The sequence below is a fragment of the Sminthopsis crassicaudata genome, chromosome 1 (genome assembly GCF_048593235.1).
Source record: "Sminthopsis crassicaudata isolate SCR6 chromosome 1, ASM4859323v1, whole genome shotgun sequence".
NCBI classification, from domain to species: Eukaryota; Metazoa; Chordata; class Mammalia; order Dasyuromorphia; family Dasyuridae; genus Sminthopsis; species Sminthopsis crassicaudata.
This window is the reverse complement of record NC_133617.1, coordinates 351,084,896-351,109,588: the sequence shown is the minus strand read 5'-3', so window position 1 is coordinate 351,109,588 and position 24,693 is coordinate 351,084,896. Positions and strand designations below refer to the sequence as shown.

Below are 24,693 nucleotides of genomic sequence, written 5' to 3'. Positions count from 1 at the left end.
GTGCTAACAATTTACATTCACTTCCCAGTGTTTCTTCTCTGGGTGTAGCTACCTCTGTCCATCATTGATCAACTGGAAGTGAGTTGGATCTTCTTTATGTTGAAGATTTCCACCTCCATCAGAATACATCCTCATACAGTATTGTTGTTGAAGTGTATAGTGATCTTCTGGTTCTGCTCATTTCACTCAGCATCAGTTGATTTAGGTATTCTTTAATTTTAGATACTTTGCATTTATGGAAATCTCATTTTAAAGTACAAATCTTGATTGCACATGCATTGCATTCTGATTGATAAAATATTTATACAGTATCTATTCACAGTTTTGGATATTGATGACTACTATCATGTGAGTGAGCCACGTTAGTGAGAAGTGACATATTTTGTTAGGCTATATTGAAGGAGTGCAACAGAGTACAAAGCCATGTAAAGAAGCACATATTGCCTTTATTGAATTATCACAAATTTAACTTTTCTCACAATTTGTAATCATCTCAAAGTAATGCTTATAAACATTGTCATTGTCTTTATTAGGTAACTCCCCTAGGACATTGCCAAAAAAGTGTTGCTCTTCAATATATCAGTGCCACCTTCAAAGGTGCCTGCTAGGATAATGTCCAAGCTAAGAAAGCGAAAGAAACTGTGGAATTAGGATATCATAGAATTTTAGAATTAGAAGGAAATTGAAGTTTTCTAGTCTAGTTTTTTAATTTAATTTTACAGATGAAGAAACTGAAATGCATAAAGCTTCTTGTTTTCTCAAGTTCACAGAGCTAGTTAATGGTAGACCTAGGAGTACAAACTAGGCCATTTGACTTCTTAGACTGTATCCTTAGGTCTATATCACACTGCCTTTCTATATGGAACAATGCCTTAATGACCTTTCATTCTGTGTAACTTGGGGCAAGTCACTTAGATGACATATCTTATTTTATGTTGCAATATACTTTTGTGTTATTGATATTTTAAGTCAAGTAATATCTGTTTAAAAAATAATACCCCTTACTCTTTCCTGCTATTTGTGACATTTACTTTTAATACTCAAAAGAATAGAAAAGATGATTTGCTATTTTATTTTTGCTGGGAAAACTAGAAAACATTTCTTCTTTTGGTAAGCAAACTAAGCCAGAATTGGGATTGGGTTATTTATTTATTTGTTTGTTTGTTTATTTAGTTCAGGCAATTGGAGTTAAGTGACTTGCCCAGATCACATAGCTAGTAAGTAGTAAGTGTTGAAGGCTACATTTGAACTCAGATTCTCCTTATTATAAGACTGGTGTTCTATCCAGTGCATCTATTTGCCCCTGGGATAGAGGTTTTAAGAGGGTGCTTTTTGGTCTTAATCTTCTATAAACACTATAATTTTATCTAATCAGTTCTGTAGATGTTAGCTTTTTGTTTAAATTGTTTTCCTTTCATCATTTTATATACTATTTTAATTCTTTTTTTTCCCTCCTTAGTACCAGAGATTGTCAGAGAAACTCAAGACTTAATTGAACAAGGAGAATTTTTGCAAGCCCATCGAAAGCTCATGGACCTGGAATGTTCTCGGGATGGTTTGATGTATGAGCAGTACCGAATGGATAGCAAGAATACTCATGACATGACTCTCATCAAACTTTATTTTGGGGACATGGAGAAACTTTCTGAGGAGTTAGGCAAGCAGCTCTGGATGGTTTTGCAAAGGTCCTTAGTTACTGTTCGCCGGGATCCTACCTTGCTTGTTTCAGTTGTAAGGATAATTGAAAGAGAAGAAAAAATTGATAGGCGTATGCTTGACCGGAAAAAGCAAACTGGATTCATTCCTAGTGGGAGACCCAAAAAGTGGAAAGAAAAAATGTTTAATATTTTGGACAGAACTGTGACAACTAGAATTGAAGGTACCCAAGCAGATACCAGAGAATCTGACAAAATGTGGCTTGTTCGTCACTTGGAAATTATACGGAAATATGTTCTTGATGATTTACTAGTTGCAAAAAACCTAATGGTTCAATGTTTTCCTCCTCATTATGATATTTTCAAAAAACTTTTAACTATGTACCATCAGGCTTTGTCCACACGCATGCAGGAACTTGCTTCAGAAGATCTAGAAGCAAATGAAATTGTTAGCCTCTTAACCTGGGTTTTGAATACTTACACAAGGTAAGATGAAGTTTATATTTATTCCCTTAGCATTTATAAAACAAGTAATGCTGTGTGTGTGAGGTGCTAAAAGAATAGAGAAAAAACATGTGATTTTAATCTATTAAGATGTTTTTTAAAATATTTTATTTTTCTGAACTTGATACCAACAAAATGAATATTTTCACATATAAAAAATAATAGAAGAGCATATATGAAATTAGGAATCTGTATTAAGTACAACATTTTTAAAGTATATCATAAATTTGGCACATTAGTTGTAAAGTTGTCCTGCTTGTCTTTGAACTTTGAACTTCCTTCTTTTCTAGGCTGAATTTTTAAGAATATCATAGACATTCTTTTCTTATTTTTTTTTTTAACATCACAGTCCCTAAATTATTCTTCTTACAATTCTACCCTATTTTACCCATTTTTAAAATCCTCTCTTCAGAAAATAACCATAGTCAAACAATGTGTACTTCATTCTATACCTCTATAATAACATTTCTCTGTGTAGAGGTGAGAAGCTTACTTCATTATTGGTCTTCTTCATCACATCTGATCATTGCTTTGAGGAATATTCTTAAGTTATTCAGAGTTCTTTTTCTTTACAGCATCAGTCCTCAAACTTTTTAAATAAGGGGCCAGTTCACTGTCCCTCAGACTGTTGGAGGGCCGGACTGTAGTAAAAACAAAAACTCACACTCTGTCCCCGCCCCTCAACCCATTTGCCATAACCTCGCTGGCTGCATAAACGTCCTCAGCAGCGGCATCTGGCCCACAGACCATAGTTTGAGAATCCCTGCTTTTGGGTGTCAGGTTCTCCTTAGAATTGAAAGAGAATTTCAGGTGACTAGTGTAATTCCTCACCAAAAAATGAGTCACATATTCAGCATCCTCATCCAGCTTTTAGAATAATTCTCCTAGCTAATAGTGAATCAATATGTTTATTTTTCCATAGTCCTTCAAACATTTATCATTTCCTCTCATCTCAGACAGTGTACATGAGGTAGAATCTAAAGAGTTGTTTAATTTTGATTTCATTACTTATTTGATTTCATTAGTAATTTGGAAGTTTTTCCTATGGCTCCAGATAGCCTGGGTTTCTTTCCTTGAGAACTACCTTTTATATAAAAAAACCTAAACAACAAAACTAAACAAACAAAACTACAAACCCATTTAACAGTTGAAGATCTTTCCTTTTTCTTTATTATGTTATGCATTTGGAGCTTGTTTTTGCTGTAGTATAAGATGTTGGGCAAAACCCAATTTCTTCCAGATTGCTTTTTAGTTTTACCAGTAGTTTTTGTCAAATAGTAAACCCATGTGTTCCTTTTACTATGTAGATTTTCTGATTTTTTTTCATGATCAGCTTTTCTATTTTTTTAATCAATACCAAATAGTTTTAATGGTTATTATTCTGTAATAAAGTTTAATATCAAATACTGTTAGACCTCCATTTTTTACTCTTTTTCATTATTTTCCTTGAGATTACTGTTCATTTGTTCCTTCAGTTGAATTTTACTATCTTTTCCCAGCTCTGTGATATAATCTTTGGATAGTTTTATTTGCTACTGATTAAGTAATTTAAGTAGTATTGTCATTTTTATTATATTGGCATGATTCAATCATGTGCATGACTGTTAGGTATTGAGTATTTATTAAGCTCTTACTATATGCCAAGCACTATGCTAAATGTATAAAAAAATGGCAACGACATCATCTCCTCCCTGAAGGAAATTATATGACCGGGACAAAATGCAAAATTACATACATAATAGGTAATGAATACATGAAAAGTAATCTCAAAGGTAAGATACTAACCATGTGGAAGACCAAGAGAGTCTTCTTAAAGATGGTGAGATTTGAGCTAACAGCATTGTAGGCATGAAGGACATAGAACCATGAAGTTAGCCTTAGTGAATGAGATGATAGTAGCACCATTAATAATAATAATGTCTCTAATTATTTAATTCTTTGATTATTTCTTGGGAGGGGGGAGAGAAGGGGGAGAGAGAGAGAAAGAAAGAGGGAGGGAGAAGGGTGTGTGTGTGTGTGTGTGTGTGTGTGTGTGTTATAGCTGGGCTCCCAAATATTTTATACATTATATAGTTATTTTGAGTGGAATTTTTCATTCTATATCTTTTTTTTTTTTTTTTTTTTTTGTAATATATAGAAAGGCCAGTGGTTGTTGTGAGTTTATTTTATATTCTGCTCCTTTGCCAAAGTTACTTAAAACTTTTTTTTACTTGTCTCCTCTGTTTATTTACATTTATTCTGAGCCAGTTAGGGCCCTAACTGACCAAAGTTGGATTTGGCCTAGGCTCTCTTGTTGACCAATCAATGGAAGCCAAAATTATTTGGGTTTAAGGCCATTGCCCTTAAGAAATCTAGTCCATAAATCCCAAGATATGTTGCAAGGTTTCAGTGATCAAAAAAATGTTTTTAAATTATGTTGTGTTTCACTTATCAAAATACTTTTTTAAAAAACCCCTTAAAAACAAACAGACAAACAAACAAACAAAAAAAAACACCAAGCTTACAGACTCTGTTAAGAGATTCTAAGTGCATCAGGAAGGTTTTCCTGTAAGAAGTGATCATCTGAACTGAGCATGGAAGAAAACTGAAAATCTTATGGATTTATAAGTCAAACAAGGACAAGTATGGTTATAAACTTATTGCTAAAAATAGCTAGTATATTAATTTGGCTGGAACAAAGATTGCATGAAGGAGAGAATTGTCTGGAATTTTCTATTAAAGGACTGGTTTTGATACGATTTGTATTGCTGATGTAGTTTAGGCAAATTGAAATATTTTTAATTTTCAATCTTATCACGAATTTGGGAAAGTTTTTTGGCTTCTTTTTCATCTGTAAAATGGAAATAATAATTACTTCAAAGGAACAGATTGTAAAGGGCTTTAAATACCAAGCTGAGTAGTTTGTATTTTACCCTAAAGGAAATAGGGAACTACTGAAACTTCTTGAGCAAGTTATCAACATTATCAGATCTTTGCTTTCAGAGATTATTTGACACCTTTGAAGAATGGATTGGAAGACTGCTAAGGAGGTATTGCAGTAGTCTGGATTAAAGATGATGCAGGGACTGAGGTAGGGTGGTGTAATATGAATTGAGAGAAGGGGACATTAAAACTACTAAGGTAGAATTGACAGAATTGGACAATTGATTGGATGTGGGGAAGAGGTAAAGGAGAAAGAATAATTGAGGATGACTGAGGTTGCGAATTTGAATAACTAAAAAGATTTCAATTCTCTCAAAAGAAATAGGGGATTTTGGAAAAAAGGATAGGTTAAGAGAAAAAATTACTAAGTTCTGCTTGATACAAAGTAAGTATAAGATGCTTGTGGGATATCCAGTTTGAGATTATTGCAGAGAAATTATAATAAAGGTCTGGAACTTAATATAGAAATTAGAGTGGATAAATCTATGATGGGAGTCATTTGCACAGAGCTGCTAACTGAATTAATAAGAACTGTTGAAGTCACCAGTGATAGTAAGGAGGAAAGAATGTCTAGGATTAAATCTTAGAGTATGTGGGTAGAATATGGATGATTATCTCACAAAGGAAATTAAATCCTTTGGTGGGGAACCAAAAGAGAGGAATGTCTGAACTTGTGAGGAGGAAAGAGTATATAAGAGGAAGGAGATGGTCAGTACCAAAAGCTTCAGGGAAGTTTTTTTTTTTTTTTTTAAAGGACTCAGAAAAGGTTATCAGCTGTAGCAATTTAGAAATTGCTGCTAACTTTAGAGAGAGCAGTTTTAGTTCAGTGGTACAGTTTGAAGCCACATTCAAAGGTTTATAACTATTTGTTTCTAATTACATACATTAGCAAACTGTGTTTTTTGAATTTGTTTGGTTTTTGTCATTTGTCCTTGTGTTCTCTCATCATTTATCATTCTTCACTGCTCTATTAATCCATCCCTAATGTTTCATACAAACACACAAAAACCATTTCTAATGTGCTGTGACCTGGGAAACAAGATTATCACATTTGTCAAGAGTTGTGCAAAAATAAAAATAAATCATCTCCTAAAAGGCCCAAGGGATTGTCATTTAATAACATGTATGGATTTTGTGACATCTCAACTTTTGGGGCTTTGAGGTCTCTGTTTTTTTGCTTTTTTGTCCTCATTTTTAGTCTTATATATAAATCTTATATATGTCATATATAAATCAGTGCTTAATTTGAATAGCTCAACTACGTAATAGCCTAAAAAAAAAAATCAAACAATTCTAATAGCCAAATTATATAATTAGCCTGACACACAAAATATAAATACTATGATGACGTGTGTGTGTGTGTGTGTTTAACCATACCACTCTGCTTTTTACATAGAATATTGGATTTTCCCAGGAGGCTATTTAACTGACATGAGAAGGGAGGAAAGAGGGTGTGACCTGGGCTTTTATTCTCATTTTTAGTCATTTGATCATGGTATGGTCAGTATAATGTTTGCCTTATTTGGTTTTTGTGAAATTCAAATAGGATAATGTATGTGGACCATTTGTGAACTCTATAAAAGTAGATGGAAGGTTGATGATGAGGCATTATTATAGCAAGAGAATACAATGAAGCATTAATTCATTTGGTATATTCTCCATTTGAGATTTTTCTTTTTAAAATATGGATACTATTTTTAAATTTTACATTCAAAATTCACTTGCAATTTCTGTTAGGATTAATTTTTAGACCAAAATGAATGGTAATATATAGCAATATGGAGCAAAAAAAAAAAAAAGCAACATTTCCTGTGACTTAAGAGTTTTTTTTTTCCCTTTTCTTTCTTCATTTGTAATTGGTCAATCTTGTTTTGGTACAATGTAGTGCAGAAATGATGGGAAATTTGGAACTGGCCCCAGAAGTGGATATAAATACCTTGCAGCCCTTAATTTCACAAAATGTGGTTTCTGACCTTCTCGACACATATATGTCAACGCTTACAGTGAGTAAACTGGCATGTGCAATTGCATGCAAATAAGACCTGTTCTATAGTAATATTAATATTAGTAAATAATATGTGGCTCTCAGTAGCTTTAATGTATACATAGTAAATAGTTTTAACATAATAGCTGTCAAAGGGGGAAAAAAAAGCTGCCTTTAAAATGTACTTTAGAAGGTTTTAAGGATGTTTATGTCCAACCTTTGCTTCTTTTTATTAGTGTCTCTTTGACATCTGAAATAGGATGCAAGGTACATTTTCCTATTAGGCTTTGAAATTTATGGTTGAAAGTAGCAAATGATATAGCTTCTTCACTGAAGCTGAACTTAGAAATGTTAATGTGTCAGTTGATAAGCAGAATTGACTAAAAATCCCATACTTCTTAAACTCCTGCTCTGGAGACTTCCCTGATTTAACTTCTGTTAACATATTGAATACAAGAGAGAGGTAATATAAAAGAAGGGGAAGAGACTTTAGGGAGCAGAGGTTGATTCTTACTTTCACTGTTAAATGAGCAGTCAGGCAGAATTTAAGGTAATTCATCTGTTAAAATGGACTCTGCTTAAACCACAAAAATACTTTCTTCATAAAGCTTTACAAGTATTCTTATGAAGTTGGGTAGAAGAGGGACAAATCTAACTTTGTGTGGTTGTGGAAGTCAAAGGTAGTGAACAAAAAAAAAAATGAGGAGCCTCAGAAGACTGATAATTTTTAAGGGGAAGGTAAAGGACAGCATTGAGCAATTACAGTTCTAAATGAAGTCAGTAAACATCTGCCCTAATAAAAAGGAACATTTTGCATGACTGGCCCATGTTTGTCATCAATTATGATGAATTCAAAGTTTGCTTTAAGCTTCTGCCTTCCAACATTGTTTAAATAAACTGTATTAGGAAAGCTTTCTTATTTTTTCTGTAAATCTAATTATAAATTCTTTCTGCTGACTTCACTCCTCCTCTAGACCTCATTTTGATTACAATATTATGTTCAGTCTATCTGTTGTTTTTCCTGTTCATCTTTTAGACTTTATATTTTGATCATGCTACTTTCCTTAGCTTCATTTTTTGAAAATTGACCAAATTTACTGAGAAAGTTCAAGAGATTTCAGTGAGATTTCAGTTTCACTCATACTGTCCACTGTGGCTTTTCACAGTTGGAGAATGAACACTGATTTAGTCATTTTTGCCTTTTTTAGAAATGTCTTGGTTTTTTTTTTCCCCATTGTTATATTATCTTTCCTTCAGTCAAACATTATTGCCTGGTTACGAAAAGCACTAGAAACTGATAAGAAAGACTGGATTAAAGAAACTGAACCTGAAGCCGATCAAGATGGTTTCTATCAGACTACACTCCCTGCTATTGTTTTCCAGGTAGGATCCATTGCTGGCATTTTTGTTCATTGTTCCTGATTTATGAGTACATTGAATCTGTATATAAAACCAAAACTTTTAAACGTCGCTTTCTTACCATTCAGAGTGAAGAATGTTATAATGGGAGATCATATTAATTCCTTTGTTTTATAGATGTGAAAATAATAGTTGCAGCAAGATCATACTTTGCTTGGAAGCCATCTAGTATTAGTATTGCTAATCTTACCCTGCCTCACAACTGTGGAATCATCCTTGATTTCTCTCTATCTCATTCAGTCTACATATGCAGTTAGACCACGACATCTTTTATATACTTTGTTTTCTCTCCTCTTGCATAAGTGCCACTGTATTTCAGGCCCTTGTCATTTCCCATCTGAGCTCTTGGTCCAGGGCCTTTCCATCATAAGGTATTTGGTAAATGCTTGTTGAAATGAATTGAAGCAGTCAAATTTTCCTTTCATGAGGACCTATAACACAAACAATAATACATGATTAAGACAAATATGATTTTATCCTGAACCACTTGAGTTGCTGCAGAACATATCTTTTCAAATAAAGACCTGGGGGACTGCTGTTTTTGCCATGGCCATACATTCCATAATGCAGTAGGTGCCAGTTATCCCGAATTCTGTCTAAATGAAATATAGTGAATTCTGAATTTGTGATTACCATTCTTAAAAATATTAAGTTTTATAATTTAAGTATGTCAACCAGGAATCATTTGACATAGTAAATTTAATCCAGGATGATTGATTATTATTAGATGTTAACAACATATCCTGTATATGTTATCTCTAAATTGTAGATTTAATTTTTTTTTAAATTCAGTATTGTCAGGTAAAGTTGTTTGTCTCTTTATTATTCATCATTTTATTAATTCATCTTCTTGCCTGGGGACAAAAGATTATCTTATATATTTGCCCTGGTTATGACCAAGAGTTATGACTTAACTCTTAGTTTCCTGCCATTACTTCTTATTCTAAGTAAGAAGTCATCTAGTTTTCCTTACCCTCCTCTTTTCACCTCCCTAGGACATTGTTTCCTAAAACCAACCATACTGTGTATGACATTTGTAAATTCTTTGCAAAGCTTTATTTGTTTTCTGTATCCTTACCGGCAGCCCAAAGCCCTGTGAGTGGAAGCTAGGAAGAAGAAAGGGCCCAGGTATGGTACCAGTAGTATGTACAAAGGAGGAATCAGTTTTTTAAGTTATAAGGACTTTTATTATTATGCTTTTGTGAACTAATAAACTTTGCCACAGGCTAGTGTTGGCTTACCCTAGTGATGTGAAAAATTCAACAGAGCTTTATAAGGTTTTCTAGAGGAGGCTGCTTCTTGTCCTGCTATTATTGGTTGTTTGTAGTTAGTTGTGAACCTCAGAAACATAATCACCAGTGAGGACTTTGTGTACAGTGTTCTAGAAGTAGGTTAACTATTCCCAAAATGCAATATGGAAAGTGAATAGTATTACTGACTGGAAGATTAAGTAATAGAGGTTACATATCCTTTAGTTCATCATATTTGGCATATGTGGACTTCTCTTCAAAGATAAGGCCAGATTTTAAAGATTTCTGTATTGTAAAAAGAGTTTGATCTATAAATGTTTTAGTGAATTGCTAAATAAATAGCAAAATTCATCTTAAATTGTGATTTTAGATGTTTGAACAGAATCTTCAAGTTGCTGCACAGATAAGTGAAGATTTGAAAACCAAAGTGCTTCTTTTATGTCTTCAGCAAATGAATTCTTTCTTGAGTAGGTAAGAATTTTTGTTAATATGCTTTCTTTAAAAAGTGTTACTTTCTGTTAATTTGTCTGATACTTTGGAAAAAGTCAATTGGTTTATTTTTATTCTTGTTTAGAAATTGAAAATTTTAGATGCAATTGGGCATTATGGCTTCCTTTTGAAGCTAATTGTAAAGCTTTTTAGATAGCAGATCCTATATCTTGGTATATTTTACCCAATTTAAATCATGACACTATTAAGTTTAAATTCTGGCTCTTATCTCATGGACTGAGTACCTTCTGCTATTAATCTTTTCATTTAGCCCATATTATTGTTATGCATTTAAAAAGGAAAATTGCCATTTCTTACTAATGAGAGGAACCCCCCCCCCCCGCAAGGCTGGGGTTAAGTGACTTGCCCAGGGTCACACAGCTAGGAAGTGTTAAGTGTCTGAGACCAGATTTGAACTCAGGTCCTCCTGAATTCAAGGCTGGTGCTCTATCCACTGCGCCACCAAGCTGCCCCCATCGAGCTTGTATGTTAAAGAGTGAAAGAAGACATATATACAAATAACTGGTGTAAGGGAAAATTAGAAATTGGTGCAAGAAATTAATTCAGCTAGATACAGTGTAATCTCATTTAGTGCCATTAAAGAATCCAATAAAGTGGTTGAATTTATTTATATTTACACTCTTCAAAGTTATGATTATGTAAAATTATGTTTTAAAAATTGGCTGTATCCCAAAAAATTGGCTGCAAATTCAAATAATGTAACCACTTTAAGGGATTTATTATTTGCCTTAATAGGGATCTATTATTGTTGAACTGTTGAAAGAAAAGAGGAAAGAGGGATTATCGTTTTTACTTAAGATAAATAGGAGAGTCAGGGAAAGCTTTATAGAGGAGATGACTCATTAATTGGGCTTTGAAGGAAGGACTTCAATGGACAGAGAAGAAGAAAACTCATTCATCTTCACAAAGCTGTTCCATGTATCTGAAATGTCACATATTTTAAGGAGTGTTGCACGAAAGAAAGCTAGAAGGTCATTTGGAATATTACTGTGAACAGCCTTGAAAGAGGATCAAAGCTTTTTACTAGCAGGCAGCAAAATTTTCGATAGCGTGTCCTGTAAATCCATGAATGAAACAAATCATTGGTGTCTTCTTCTTTCTTTTCCTTCTTCTGCTGTTTCTTCTCCCTTCTTTCTCCTTCTTCCTCTTCCTTTTCTTCATCTTCATCATCATCATCTCAGGTGAAAATCCTATATAAAGATAATTTGCAATGAGCAGAATTTTTATATCATGCTTTAGGAATCAGCTCTTCAACATTAAAAGTAATTATACAGAATTTAGATGTGATATTTTAGAAGGGATTTTTGCAATAAGTGGAAAATTTGTTTACATGACTTTCATGGTCCCTTGCTATTTTTAGTCAGGTATCAAATTAGTAGAGGCTCTACTTAGGTGAGAAATAATCAGCAATAATAGAATAATCTTCCATTGCTTAAATCTTTCCAGTGCTTAGCATATTGTAGGCACTTATGAATTAGATTAATATAAGTAATCAAAATATATTTACTTGGAAAGATTCAACATCTAAGTAAAGGTGACTAAAGAACCACTATAGATACAAAATGATCATAATTTTAAAAATGTCCTTGATGCTAAACTTGGTATTTTATTTGGGTGTGTGGTTTTATTTCCTCAGATATAAAGATGAGGCACAATTATATAAAGAAGAGCACCTAAGAAATCGGCAACATCCACACTGCTATGTTCAGTATATGATTGCAGTCATCAACAATTGCCAGACCTTTAAGTAAGTTTTACTCTTATTACTTGTGAAAATCAACTAATTAATAAGGAAATATATAGAATAGCTATCTTATCAAACAAAAGATTGACTGCAACAAATCTTTTTTTGTTACAGAGAGTCAATAGTCAGCTTAAAAAGGAAGTATTTGAAAAATGAAACAGATGAGGGAGTCTCAGTGTGCCAACCTAGCATGGATCTGATCTTAGATACCATTGCAAAGGATGGTTGTAGTAGCCTGCTAGATGAAGTCTTCCTGGATCTGGAGGTTAGTGCTTTTCTTAATAATTCTCTAGTTTAATATGTAAAAGATTGCTCACATGTTTATGTGCTAAACATTGTATTATTCATTATTCTATTATAGTTAAGAAACTTTTGTCTGTCTTGGATTTTTGGAGTATATTTCCTAAATCTGATGTGTTTAATTTATATTTCTATGTTATATAAAATATAAATAATATTAAAAGATAGGCTGTTTAATGAATTTCAGGAAAAATAAGGGGAAGAAAAAGAAAAAAATCTATTCTTGAGCATAGGATATACTCAGGAATGTAATTTACAAAGTATAAGGACTGTACCACATCCTACTTCCTGACTCCATGCTTTTGTATTACCCTTCTGCACCTGGAATGTATTTCTTTTTCACCTCTCTGCTTTGTGGAATCCTTTGCTTCCTTCAAAGCATAACTGCATTATGACCTCCCAAAGAAGGTATTCACTTTTGTATATACTTACTTAAGAATTATCCCACCTCAACCCCTCAGCAGGGTGAGCTTCTTGAGAGACCAAGATCATTTTCTCTTTTTGTATCTCCATTACTTAGCATAGTTGTTTGCATATAGTAGGTGCTTAATAAATGTTTATCGAATTGAAGAAAATCATACTGTTAACATTTCCTTTAGCATTTTTAGCCTTACCTTCTGAAAATTCATCCTTTAATTGAAGAAATATTTATTGAACACCTAATGTGGCGGATGCATAAAACTATTAATTACTAATTACTATTACAAAATTACAAAAATAATATTTTTGGGGGTTACAAAGATTTATGTAACATGATCCCTATCCTTATTTAGAAAAATAACATAGACATTAAAAGTTAATTAATAATGTAAAATGCTATATAATTGTCCAATATATGTTATTTTGATCAAATTGGTTGAAACCTAATTTAGTTTGGTCCTAACATTTAAATAGATTTTGAAGTTCTATGGGAAGGAATTTTGGCCATTTAAGGAAAGTTTCTGAAGTAATTTTTTTATCTGCTCTAAGGTATAAAAGAATTTGTGTCATTAGCAAGATTCTATTAGAAAAATAAATCATCACTGCATATAAAGTTCAGTTATTTATCACTAAGGAAAGTCAAATATGTAAATATGTATGGTACTTGGTTTTATAGTCATTTATTTTTCTTGAAATCTCCTCGACCTTTTTTTTTTTTTTTTTTTTAAGTAGAACTATGACTTTTGGATTCTGTGACAGGTTGCTGCTATAGCGAGTAATATGAATGAATGAAAGAAAAAATATTAATCACAGTGCTTACTGGGCACTGTGGTAAGTAATAGTAGGGATAAAAATGTAAAAAGAAGAAGGTCCCTGCCTTCAGAGAGCTAACATTCTAATAGGGAAAATATCACATAGAGGGTGTGGTAGCCAGGGAGGGGGTTTTGATTTGAAGTCATTGTGATAATGAATAGAATTAGAGGGTAATAAAATGATATACCCTTTTTCATTAACATATATAATCATATATAAACATAATGTAATTAACATAATATATATATATTGTATTTAACATATACTTTAACATATTTAACATGTATTGTCTACCTGCCATCTGGGGGAGGGGGTGGGAGGAAGGAAGGGAAAAGTTGGAACGGAAGGTTTCGCAAGGGTCAGTGCTGAAAAATTACCCATGTATATATCTTGTAAATAAAAAGCTGTAATAAAAAAATGGTATTATTGTTCTAAATTTGGAAGGGGCAGGAAAGGGTATACCTGTAGCAACAGCTTATAGGATGGCAACTTGATGAACTAAGTATAAAGTGAAACAAAATTGGACCTCATTAAGTATAGTGACTATATTAAACACAGTCAGAAGAGCATGTGCCTAGTGGACAGGGGGCATAAAAAGAAATAGGTTGACAGAGCAGGTAGTTTAGGGTTACTCTCAAAGAATCTTAAGTTATCAATATGTTGCCAATCTGGATTAGGATTTGAATATTTTGGAATTCTCTACATCAACGAAATCATTGGTCCAAACCCAAAATGCTCTAAGAAAACCAAACCCAGTTAGGATAAACTAAATAATTTCACAGAATTTATACATTTTCTTCAAATAACCAGATCAACATTTTTATTCAGACCTATAAAAGTCAGATGCTGTTTAATAGTTATTAGTGTTTCTTTCCTGTTAAAAATGGAAATTGTTGGGACAGTTAGATGGCACAGTGGATAGAGCACCAGCGCTGAAGTCAGAACTACTTGAGTTCAAATGTGGCCTCAGACAATTAAACTTCCCAGCTGTGTGACTCTGGGCAAGTCACTTAACCCCAATTGCCTCAGAGGAGAGAAAGTAAATTGTTTGAGACATATAAATTATTAAAGTATTATTAAATACTTCTCTTTTGGAAATTTTGAATATGTCAGATGTAATGTGTAAATAAATTATGTTATACATTCTTCCAATAGAATGTTGATTTAAAGGTGTTAGAGTATAGTAATTTTTCATTTCTAGAAATAGAAGAAAAGTTGAATTTAGTTTATATGTTACATAGTTGATAATTAAATTAAAGAGTAAACATAAAATTTTCTATAGATTAAAATTTGAATTTTTTTTTTTTTTTAGCCACATCTCAGTGAGTTGCTGACAAAGAAATGGTTGATGGGGTCAAATGCTGTGGATACAATTTGTGTTACTGTGGAAGATTATTTTAATGACTTTGCTAAAATTAAAAAGCCCTATAAGAAGGTAAGAATAAAACATGTTCACATGGGGAAATTTTCATAACTATTTTTCATACTTTTATTAAAATTTAGGATAAATATTTTTATTAAATATTTTATTTATTACTTAATTGCCATTTGTAGAGATGGACAAAACATCATAGATTAAGTTCACAAAAGTACAATACATAGAGTCTGCACTTTAACCTACATACTGCTCTTAAAATACGTTTGCTCAAGTACTTACTCCCTTACTCAACCAATTCCTATGACTTCCTGTTGCCTCTAGGTTAAAATAAAAACTCCTTTTTATAGTCCTAAACAACTTGGCCTGAGCCTGTCTTTTGAGTCTCATTGGTTATTTCCCCCCTAATGTCTTCCAGCCACACAGACTTTCTGTTCCTCATCCATGTTACCCACTTCCCTATCCCTGTGCCTTTGTACTTGCATCCCCCATATCTGGAATTTACTCCCACCTTATCCTCATAGAGTCCATCTTTTTCTTTCAAGATACAACTCAGTCGCCTTCATCTGTGCATGAATCCTTTCTTCATTCTCCACCCCAACTCTTAGTGTCCTCTCTCTCTAACTACCTTAGGTTTAACTGCTCTCTATTTTGTATAAAGCGTGTGGGTGTGCACATGTGTGTGGTCTTCTCCCAAACAATGTAAGCTCCTCAAGAGTAGGACCTTTAGGTGCGCCCTGAGCAAAGAATTTCATGGCAGTGAGACACTGAAGGATCAAATGGGGAACAAAATGAACACCTATTAATTCTCTATTAGTGAAGACTCTGTGAGGTCTCAAAGCATCTTTCCTGCTGTCTTAGATCACAGATTCTCCAGGGGAACAGCCTTCTCCCAGTCCAGCTATTCTCTATATTCTGACTGTATTCAATGAACTACCATCATGTTTTTCCACTCTTTATCCCTTCAGATTGTTCTCTGCCATTCAGAAGTAAAAACTTTGAAAGTGTATACAATCCTTAACAAAGTAGAAAGAAAATAATATATATACTGCCGTAACTTGTGGAAATCTCATATGTTTTTCCCCTGCAGAAAATGACATTTGAAGCTCACCGCAAGGGTAGTAGTAGAGTACATTAGAGCCATCATGCAGAAGCGAATCTCTTTCAAGAATGCTGAAGAACGCAAAGAGGGTGGCGAAAGGAATGATCAAAGAAGCAGAGCAATTCAGATTCTTGTTTAGAAAACTTGCTTCTGTAAGTGTTTTAGGTCTGTAGCTTTGTTAATTCACTTTTAGTTTTAGCTTATGATTTGATATTCTCTAGTTGTGTGGGATGTATGTGTGTGTGTGTGTGTGTGTGTGTGTGTATGAGAGATTTACACACTTGGGGGCCCAGCTGAATGGAGGAACTAGAAACCAAGTGATTACTTAATCTTTATTTTTGTGTGATCAAAATAGTATTCTGGATTTTGGATAAGTCAAAAGTTGAAGGAAAAAGTGACAGAAAAAATTAATAAGTACAATTAAGAGCATGCAACTATTAAAAAGAAAGCCTTTCTCTAAATTCATATGCTGAAGCATATTTAGACAAATGGAAGAGTTTATTTTAAAAACAAAATCTGAGAAGATTACAGTAAAGGCAAAAGCATTCCCATATTGACCAGATGAGGCTTCCACTAGTCAAGGTGGCACATTGCCAAATTCTGTATGATTTCATATCAAGCAATAAATATTAGTCATTTTATGGCCGATCTTAATGCTTTATAGAATTGTGGCTTTAAATTATTATTACTGATGGTTATTCATAAAGGAAAGATAGATTGCTTATGTGACCCCGGGCAAGGCATTTCATCTCTCATACTCAGTTTCCTCCTTTGTAAAGTGAGGATATATTTGCACTACTTGCATCTTTGTCTCATTTTAAGGTTTGCAAAACACTCATCTTAGAATAATCCTGTAAAGTGGGTAGCACAAGTATCATCATTCCCATATTGCAGCTGTGGAAGCTAAGTCTCAAGAGTTGCAAATTCCTTTCCTAAGTAACACAGCGAGCAGTCTGAAGCCAGGACCCAAGGACGATGTTCCTTCCACTGAATGTCACTGGGTCCTTGTCAACTTAAGCCCACTGAGGAATTGAAGGAGTTGCGTGCTATTAGCCATCTTACTATTTATAGCATAAAGAAGGGAGGTATTTTTTGTTTTGTTTTGTTTTTTTGTAATAAATGAAAAAATAATATTGGAAATAATTTTCCTATGTTCTTCACATGGCATTTTATAGGGATTTGGAGAGGATACATATGGACACTGTGATTGTATTGTAGCCCTTGCAGAAGTTATTAAGCTGACTGATCCTTCACTACTTTATCTTGAAATTTCCACTCTAGTCAGTAAATATCCAGATATCAGGTAATGACATTTGTGTTTTCTATTTTCAACTCCTGTTTGTGGAGCCTTGACTTGCTCCATATTTTTTCCCTACAAGCTGGCAGTACTAAATTCAGATACCATGTGCTATGTAAACGATTGTTCTTTTGTTTGCAGTGTGTTCAGACTTGATCTAATACTTTTACTGTTTTCCTTTCTCTCTTTCAGAGATGATCACATCGCAGCTTTGCTGACAGTGAGAGGAGATGCTAGTAGAGAGTTGAAACAAACTATTATTGAAACTCTGGAACAAGGTCCAACTCAAATAAATCCAAATTATGTGCCAATTTTTAAAGACATTATTGTTCCTTCACTGAATGTGACTAAACTTCTTAAGTAACTAACCAGGCAGTCTCTAGTTTCTGTATAATTTTTCTTGCAGTTCACCATCAGCATCTTTAGAAATGATTAAGTTAAGTGTGACTTACACTAATTCAGACATAATTTTGTAACTGCTTGCTCTGGGGCTGACAAGGATTGTTTTAGGCTTATCTGACCCCAAAGATTATTGCTAGTCTGGCCATTTGAAGAATGAGGCATTCTGATGGCCAGTGTGCATTGTATCAAACTAACAATAATTGTATTTGCTCAAATCCACTTTTGTGATGAATGTACTTTGTAAAGTTGTTCAAAATTCAGAAATGTTTATCAGGTTTCTTTAGTGTCTAAATGATTTTAAAAGGTTTTCAGAAGTAATGAACTGTACAGTCAGATTCTGAATTCATTAATTTTCACTGCTTATAAAGCACTTCTGTTTAATTAAAAGTTTGATGAACACCCTGTTTTGTACATGTGCTTCTTGATTAAACATTTTCAAATACTTGCTGTGGCTTTGTTTTAAAAAACTCTACAAAACTTTCCCAGTTGAAAAATGAGTGTGATGCTTTATTATGATGTCTTCATAAGGATTTTAGATACTTATTATCATAAAGCAATGTTCTCTCCTCTAATATATTACTGTACCAAATACAGCTAGTTTTAATTCATTTTTATATACCTTCTCAATTTTGTTTCTCTTCGAACAATTCACATCAGGATATATGAGTGGAAACACCAGTAATTAATCATTTTAAGCCAGAGTGAGTTGTTATGATTATTTACTAAAAACTGATTTTTCTTACTCCAGACTAACTTTCTTTCTTGGCTTCATTTTGGTTGATGAAATTTCTACAAAAGATAGTGACAGGGAAGATCAGCCAAGATGACAGTAGGAGAAACTAATATGATCTATTTTCCCTAACAACTATTGCAATACTAATTGCCTTGAACTGGGCAGTGATTGGGAAATGAAAGGAGAAGCCATAGAGAGTCATCTCTCTAGCCCAGTATCATAAATTTGACCTATAGGCCAAGTGATAGGACAAGAACTATGGAATGAGGGTGGACTGAAAACTTAAACCCAGCTTCTCAGCCAATAGTTGCTGGCACTTCCCAGAAGGGCTGAGAATTTGGGTTCAGCACCCAGACACCTTCAAGCATGGGTTACTTGGATCTCATTCTTACACCTTGGAATTCTTAGGCCAGCAACACCAGATTGCCCAGAGAATATTCCTGGAAAAATGACTAAATGACAACCAAAATAAAGAGCTAGTTCAGGAATGCCCAAGACTTGGAAGAGACCAACTCCAAAACCCAATCAAAGCCTCAAAAGCAGTTTGCCATGAGATCATTTAGAATTCTTAGAAGTGGTGCAAGAGTTTAAATAAGATTAGGTATATGAAATGGTACTAGAGGAAAGAACTGAAGAAAAATAATATGAAAGAGAAACTTGGTAAGAATTAACAAGCTCAGTAAAAATTTAAATGTACCAAACAAGTTAATGACTTCATGAAATGAGATATTAAAGCAGCAAAAAAAAAAAAAACAAAAAACAAAAAAAAAACTGAAGAAGAGAAGAAAATGTTAGATGTTAAAAAAAAAAAATCAACAGACTAGGAAAACATCAAGGAGATAAAATTTGAAAATTATTGGACTACTTGAGAGCTGATATGCCCCAAACATCATCTTCAAAGATAGTATAAAACTGTCCAGATCTTTCAGAACCAAATGGCGAAGTAAAACCCACCAGTTTCCACTTCTGAAAAATATTTAAAATAACTCCCAGAAAAATTATAGTCAAAATCTAGAATTTCCAGGTAAAGAAAAACAATAATAACTATATTACTAACTATATATTATATAACTAATACTGCATTTGCCAGAAAGAAATTCTACTATATAATTCTAACATATTCAGGATTACCTGAGATTTAGCAAGTATTACTGTTAGATAATGGAGAACATAGAATGTAATCCAAAAAGTAAAATATATAGACTTTTACCAAAATAATGCCATTCTACAGTTAGGAAAAAATAGACCTTTAAGGAAGCAAAGAACTTGCAAACATTCCTAATGAAAAAACTGGAGATGAATAGAAACTTTGAAATATTGAAATAAAAAGCATAGGAAAATGTCAGTGATCAGTCAGAAGGTTGAAGAGATTGTAATCTAATGGAAAAAAGAGGGAAAGACACCATAATCTCCTAAGAATTATAATATCAGCAGGTGCCCCAGAATCAACATGGAGATTGGGATTTTTTTTTTAGTCTTAAAAGTGATTTTTATTCTTGGAGAAAAAAAAAAAAAAGAGGAAAAGGTACACTCCAGAAGAAATGGGGCCTATACCAGAATGAGGGAGTGGCAGTAGTCTCTCTTAAGGAGGAACGGTGGAGGTAGCCAGTGTCACTTGAACCTCACTTTGAACTAATTGGAGTAATGTGAGCAGAACCAGGAGAACCATTTATACTATAATATTGTGAAAATGAATAATTTTGATTTCAAGTGAAGTGATCAAAAAGCAATAATATACAGTATACGATATTCAATGGTCAACCATGATTTCAGAAAATCAGTGTTTTGAAGGCTTCCTACATTCTGAGAGAGAAGTAAGGGACCAAGATATGCTTTCCAGGTAGGACCAGTATGGCATTTGTTTATTTTGCTTGACTCTCCATATTTGTTGTAGGGTTGGTTGGGTTATGTTTTCGTGTGGAAAAGGGAGGAGAAAGAAAGGATAGATGCTTATTAATTGAAAAGAATTTTATTTTAAAAAAATATTAGTAATTCTCCCAGTCTGTTACTGATGTTTAACCTGTTCATAGTATTGCTAAACCAACTTTATTATTATAAATAACACTTCAGCATTTCTTAATTACTCCACCTCCACTGAAGGGAATTATTGCTAATATAGTTATCATTCATATAAAAAGTTTAATTCTTCCTTAATTATGCCTCCCACCCCTCACAGACCTCTTTGGAAAGCAATTTTTTGAACATCCATTTAAAGCTTTAAAGCTACAAGCCATTGGCTATGAAATAGGAAATACCACTTCCTCCATTTGCTCTTAACACAAAAGAGCAGTGACACCTCTCTAGTAAATGAAATTTGTGGTTTACAAAATAAGGAACCATGTTTGAATTTTCCCTTTATTTCATTTTTTAAAAATCATTATAGCTGAGGAAAAGCAAAGTTTTTTATTTCCAAATTGTATAATATAATATTTAAATGTGGCAGTTATATAATGTTTTAAGGCACACTTTGACATAAAAATACCTCACAGCAACCATGTGAATTAAATGCTGCAGGTCATCCCCACTTTACAAAGAAAATTGAATTTGAGGTTATATGTTAATATTTTAACATAAAATTTATAATACTACACAATCAAGTAACTTGAGATTATGCAAGTATCAATGTTATAAAATTATATTTATAACACAATACATAGCTTTTCATCTTATAGTAAGGAAATTGAATTTAAGCAGTTAAATTATTTGCCCTAAGTTACAGAGTGCCTCAGTGGCACCCAGGTAGATGTTGCCATTGTCCTTTCCTCAGCCCCTAGAGCAGGTCACCAGGGATAGAATAAAAATCCAAGTGGCTTGGTGATGGGACTGGTTCAATTATACATCACCGTGGCCAACCCTAAAGGCCCAGTTTCTCTTGTGATTAAGCAGGCTTGATTTGTTGCTTATTAAAGCTATGTTTTGTTGATCACAAACTGTTACAAATGTGTTTGTGTGCGACAAGATATAGTCTCGGTAAGAGTCTGTGCTGACAGGGAATCCTAGGGTTAGAGCTAAAAGGGCCAGAGACATCTAGCTAGCCCTCATTTTATAGACTTGGAGACTGAGAGATGAAAGATTAGCTGAGACTTTGTAAGGAAGGAGCAGAGCCTCATTTTCTGTCTCCAAAGCCGTGCATTTGTATGTGTTTGGATAGGATGGTAGAAGGCTATGTCACAAAGATCATGAAACACAGCAGGGAAGATTTGAACATTTTGTGCTAAAAATTTGAAGGGATCCTGAATAGTTCTGGGGCGCCATCTTCTGGTGAGTATGTAGAGGGCATTTCTATTTAGGGAGAATCAGCCAGTCTTTAATTAAATTGTCATTTAAAATGAAGGACTTGAACTTGAAACTGTGCAATTGAAATAGTTTCTAAGGAGAATCATAGCATGTTGTAAATAAATGAAAGAGCATTTAAGCCATTAATGTTGTAATTAGGGAGCACAGTGTTAAGTGATTGGAAGACATAGAAAAATAAACCTGTTTTCAAGGAGCTCACATTCTTGGAATGGGGAAAACAATACTGATGTACAAATTTGAGCTGCAAATCAGATGAAAAGAACCTATTTCCTTCATCATGCTGCTGTCAAACAAATGGAAACACATCTTTAATGCCTTTTCCATTGGTTAAACTATCCGTTTCTAATATTGAACTATTTTGACAGTGCTAAGAATTTGAAGAGATCCAGTTTAACCCCCTCTTTTGAAAAATGAGGGGAAAGGCTTAATGGTCATACAGTTTGTGACAAAACTAAGATTAAAAACCTAGGCATCCCTGATAATCCAGTACTCTTTTACCCTATACCAAGACACAGTGGCACTCTATAGGTAACAATACTTGAGAAATTGAACAGTATAACCATAGGAAAACTTCAAGGAAAAGAATTTGGAGTTGGAGTTCTGTTTTATTTACTAAATAACTAGGCAAATTATTTAACCAGGTATAAAAGAATATATAACATATAATATTATACATAGTTATATAATAGCATATATGTAATATATAAGGTCAGTTTTCCATTCTGTCAAAAGAATAATTTCTCCATACTTCAGCAGAAAGGGTAAAAATCAAATATAAAAGATGTAAAAGACCTTAGATCTGAACTGCAATGGACTATATCCAATTATACAAGTCTTGTCTTTCCTGATGGGCTTAACTTTGATTTGCCTGAAGACCTTGCATGGGAACTTACTGGGCTCCTATCCTTTCATGAAAAATGCATTGTACTTCACTTTTTCTTTTTTTTTTTTTTTTTTCTTTTTCTTTTCATAGTTTACAGAAAGTTCTGAATCTTGTTCTTTTTACTTTTCATTAGTGCATTTTCATCTCTTGAGCAAAAACATTTCATTTTCCTCACCTACCCCTCCAATTCATGCTGAAACAACTGGGGGCATGCTCTTTACTACTCCCCATATGTGTTTTTAATTTTTGTTTGAATGTTAGACGTACATTGATACAATACATTGTCTGAGTGTTAGGTCCAATTATGAGTGCCTCATTTTATAAAACACTAATTGAATGGGACATGTATTAAAGATGATCAAGATGGAAATCATAAAATGCAAAAATGAGTTGAAGAAACTAGAGATGTTTAGAGAAGAGAAAAATGAGGGAGGTAGCAGGGAAGGAGAAATGACAAGACAGCTATCTTCAAGTAGCATCGTTTTTGTTGCCATCTCACTGATCTTATTTGGGGTTTTCTAGGCAAGGATACTGGAGTCATTTACTATTTCTTTTTCCTGGTCATTTTACAGTTTCCTTATCTAGATTAAACGACTTTCCCAGAATCACACAGCTAGTAAGTATCTGATGACTTGCCAAACTCTTCCTGATTCCAGGCCCAACGCTCCATCCTCTGAGCCACTTTGCCGCCCATTGATATATAAAAGAAAGATTTGACTTGTATTGTTTGGTCTCAAAGAGCCAAACTACAAATAATGGATGGAAGAGGTAGGTTGTAATTGATTTCTGTACATTTGCAGGAAGAACAGCCTTTCTAAAACCTAGCCTATCTAAAAGTAAAATAGACTGTTTTGGAAGGTACAGAGATTCTCTGAGTAGATGAAAATTGATTCTGTATCATTTTTTAATTAAATCCTATTTACAATTTTAGCCTGAAAGTGCCTAAGTTATGGGTTTTTTTCTTTGAACTTGGATTCATGGAGGAGGAAGAGGAAAACGACCTATGGGCTTTAAAGGAGAAATAGGAATTCAACAGGTAAAGACAGCATAGGGAACATTGTAAGCAAACTCATGAAGATGTGAGAGCCACTGCCTGTTCAGGGAGAGCTGTCCTGTATAGTTCTAATTCATCCCTTTTGTCATTTAATTAACTTTTTTCTTTAAAAATCACTTGTAGCAATTTATAATTTTATAATTATGCCATTACATTATAAGTTTGTTTTTCTTTGTTATCTTTTTAACTTTGATATTGAGCTGGTCTGTTAGTACTTAAGTTTAGAAACTCAGTTCTGCTAATCACTGTTCTGTTTCTCAAAAAAATCTGTAATCCTTGAAAAATGTGGATGGGTACCAGAGAGACTAATCTAGTATCTTTATATCATGAAGCCATCCTTCAAAGATGTCTAGTTTGCTATCTAAAGAAACCTGACTTAATATCTTTTGACCTTAAAGATTGATTCAAACAGTGAACTTAATCACTTGGGGGAAGGAGGAGGCCATTGCTAGCCTCCATTTCCAACTTCTAACCAGTCGTATTGTCTGCCATGCCTCCACTATGTATTGTCTTCAGTCCCTGTCCTTACTTTATAAAAATGAGTTAAGTCTTTATTCTGGAGTCTTTGGCTAGAAACTGAGGAGATCCATTAAACCTTTTTATTGGCAGGTTATGCCCTTGTTAATGTTATTTTACCCAGAGAAAATGTACCTCAATTTATCTTTATTTAATTTTTCCTGGATTCCTTCAAGTCCCAGTAGAAATCCCATATTCTATAGCAAACCTTTCCTGATCCCTCTTAATTCTAGTGCCATCATTTTTTATACATTGGCTCATTCATTGGACGAGCTCTTTGAGAACATCCCTTTAACATTTACTGTTTACATGGTGTTATATAAGTATGAGGTGCTAAGTGAGATACAGAGCTTAGATGAGACATAGTTTATAATAATGACCTTACACTCTAATAATGGATGGAATAAAACTTGAATGAAGATAACTAAAGTACATAAGATTACAAACTCACAATGCTGGAGATTCATAAAAGAAAATTTTGTGTGAGCTCCGAGAAGGAAGTTGTTTCTCATC

At 33.6% G+C, this 24,693-nt stretch overlaps 1 protein-coding gene across 1 annotated transcript in view; it reads left to right on the top strand.

The window, feature by feature from the left end:
* The window catches only part of EXOC3 (exocyst complex component 3), a 30,224-nt gene extending 12,085 nt beyond the window's left edge, over nt 1–18,139 (top strand). The window contains 12 exon segments of the mRNA XM_074279203.1: nt 1,460–2,141; nt 6,967–7,084; nt 8,323–8,448; nt 10,105–10,205; nt 11,881–11,991; nt 12,103–12,253; nt 14,834–14,956; nt 15,987–16,010; nt 16,012–16,098; nt 16,100–16,150; nt 17,174–17,301; nt 17,488–18,139. Coding sequence (XP_074135304.1) covers nt 1,460–2,141; nt 6,967–7,084; nt 8,323–8,448; nt 10,105–10,205; nt 11,881–11,991; nt 12,103–12,253; nt 14,834–14,956; nt 15,987–16,010; nt 16,012–16,098; nt 16,100–16,150; nt 17,174–17,301; nt 17,488–17,659 — 1,874 coding nt within the window. The 3' untranslated portion in view covers nt 17,660–18,139.
* The last annotated feature ends 6,554 nt before the right edge of the window (nt 18,140–24,693 follow it).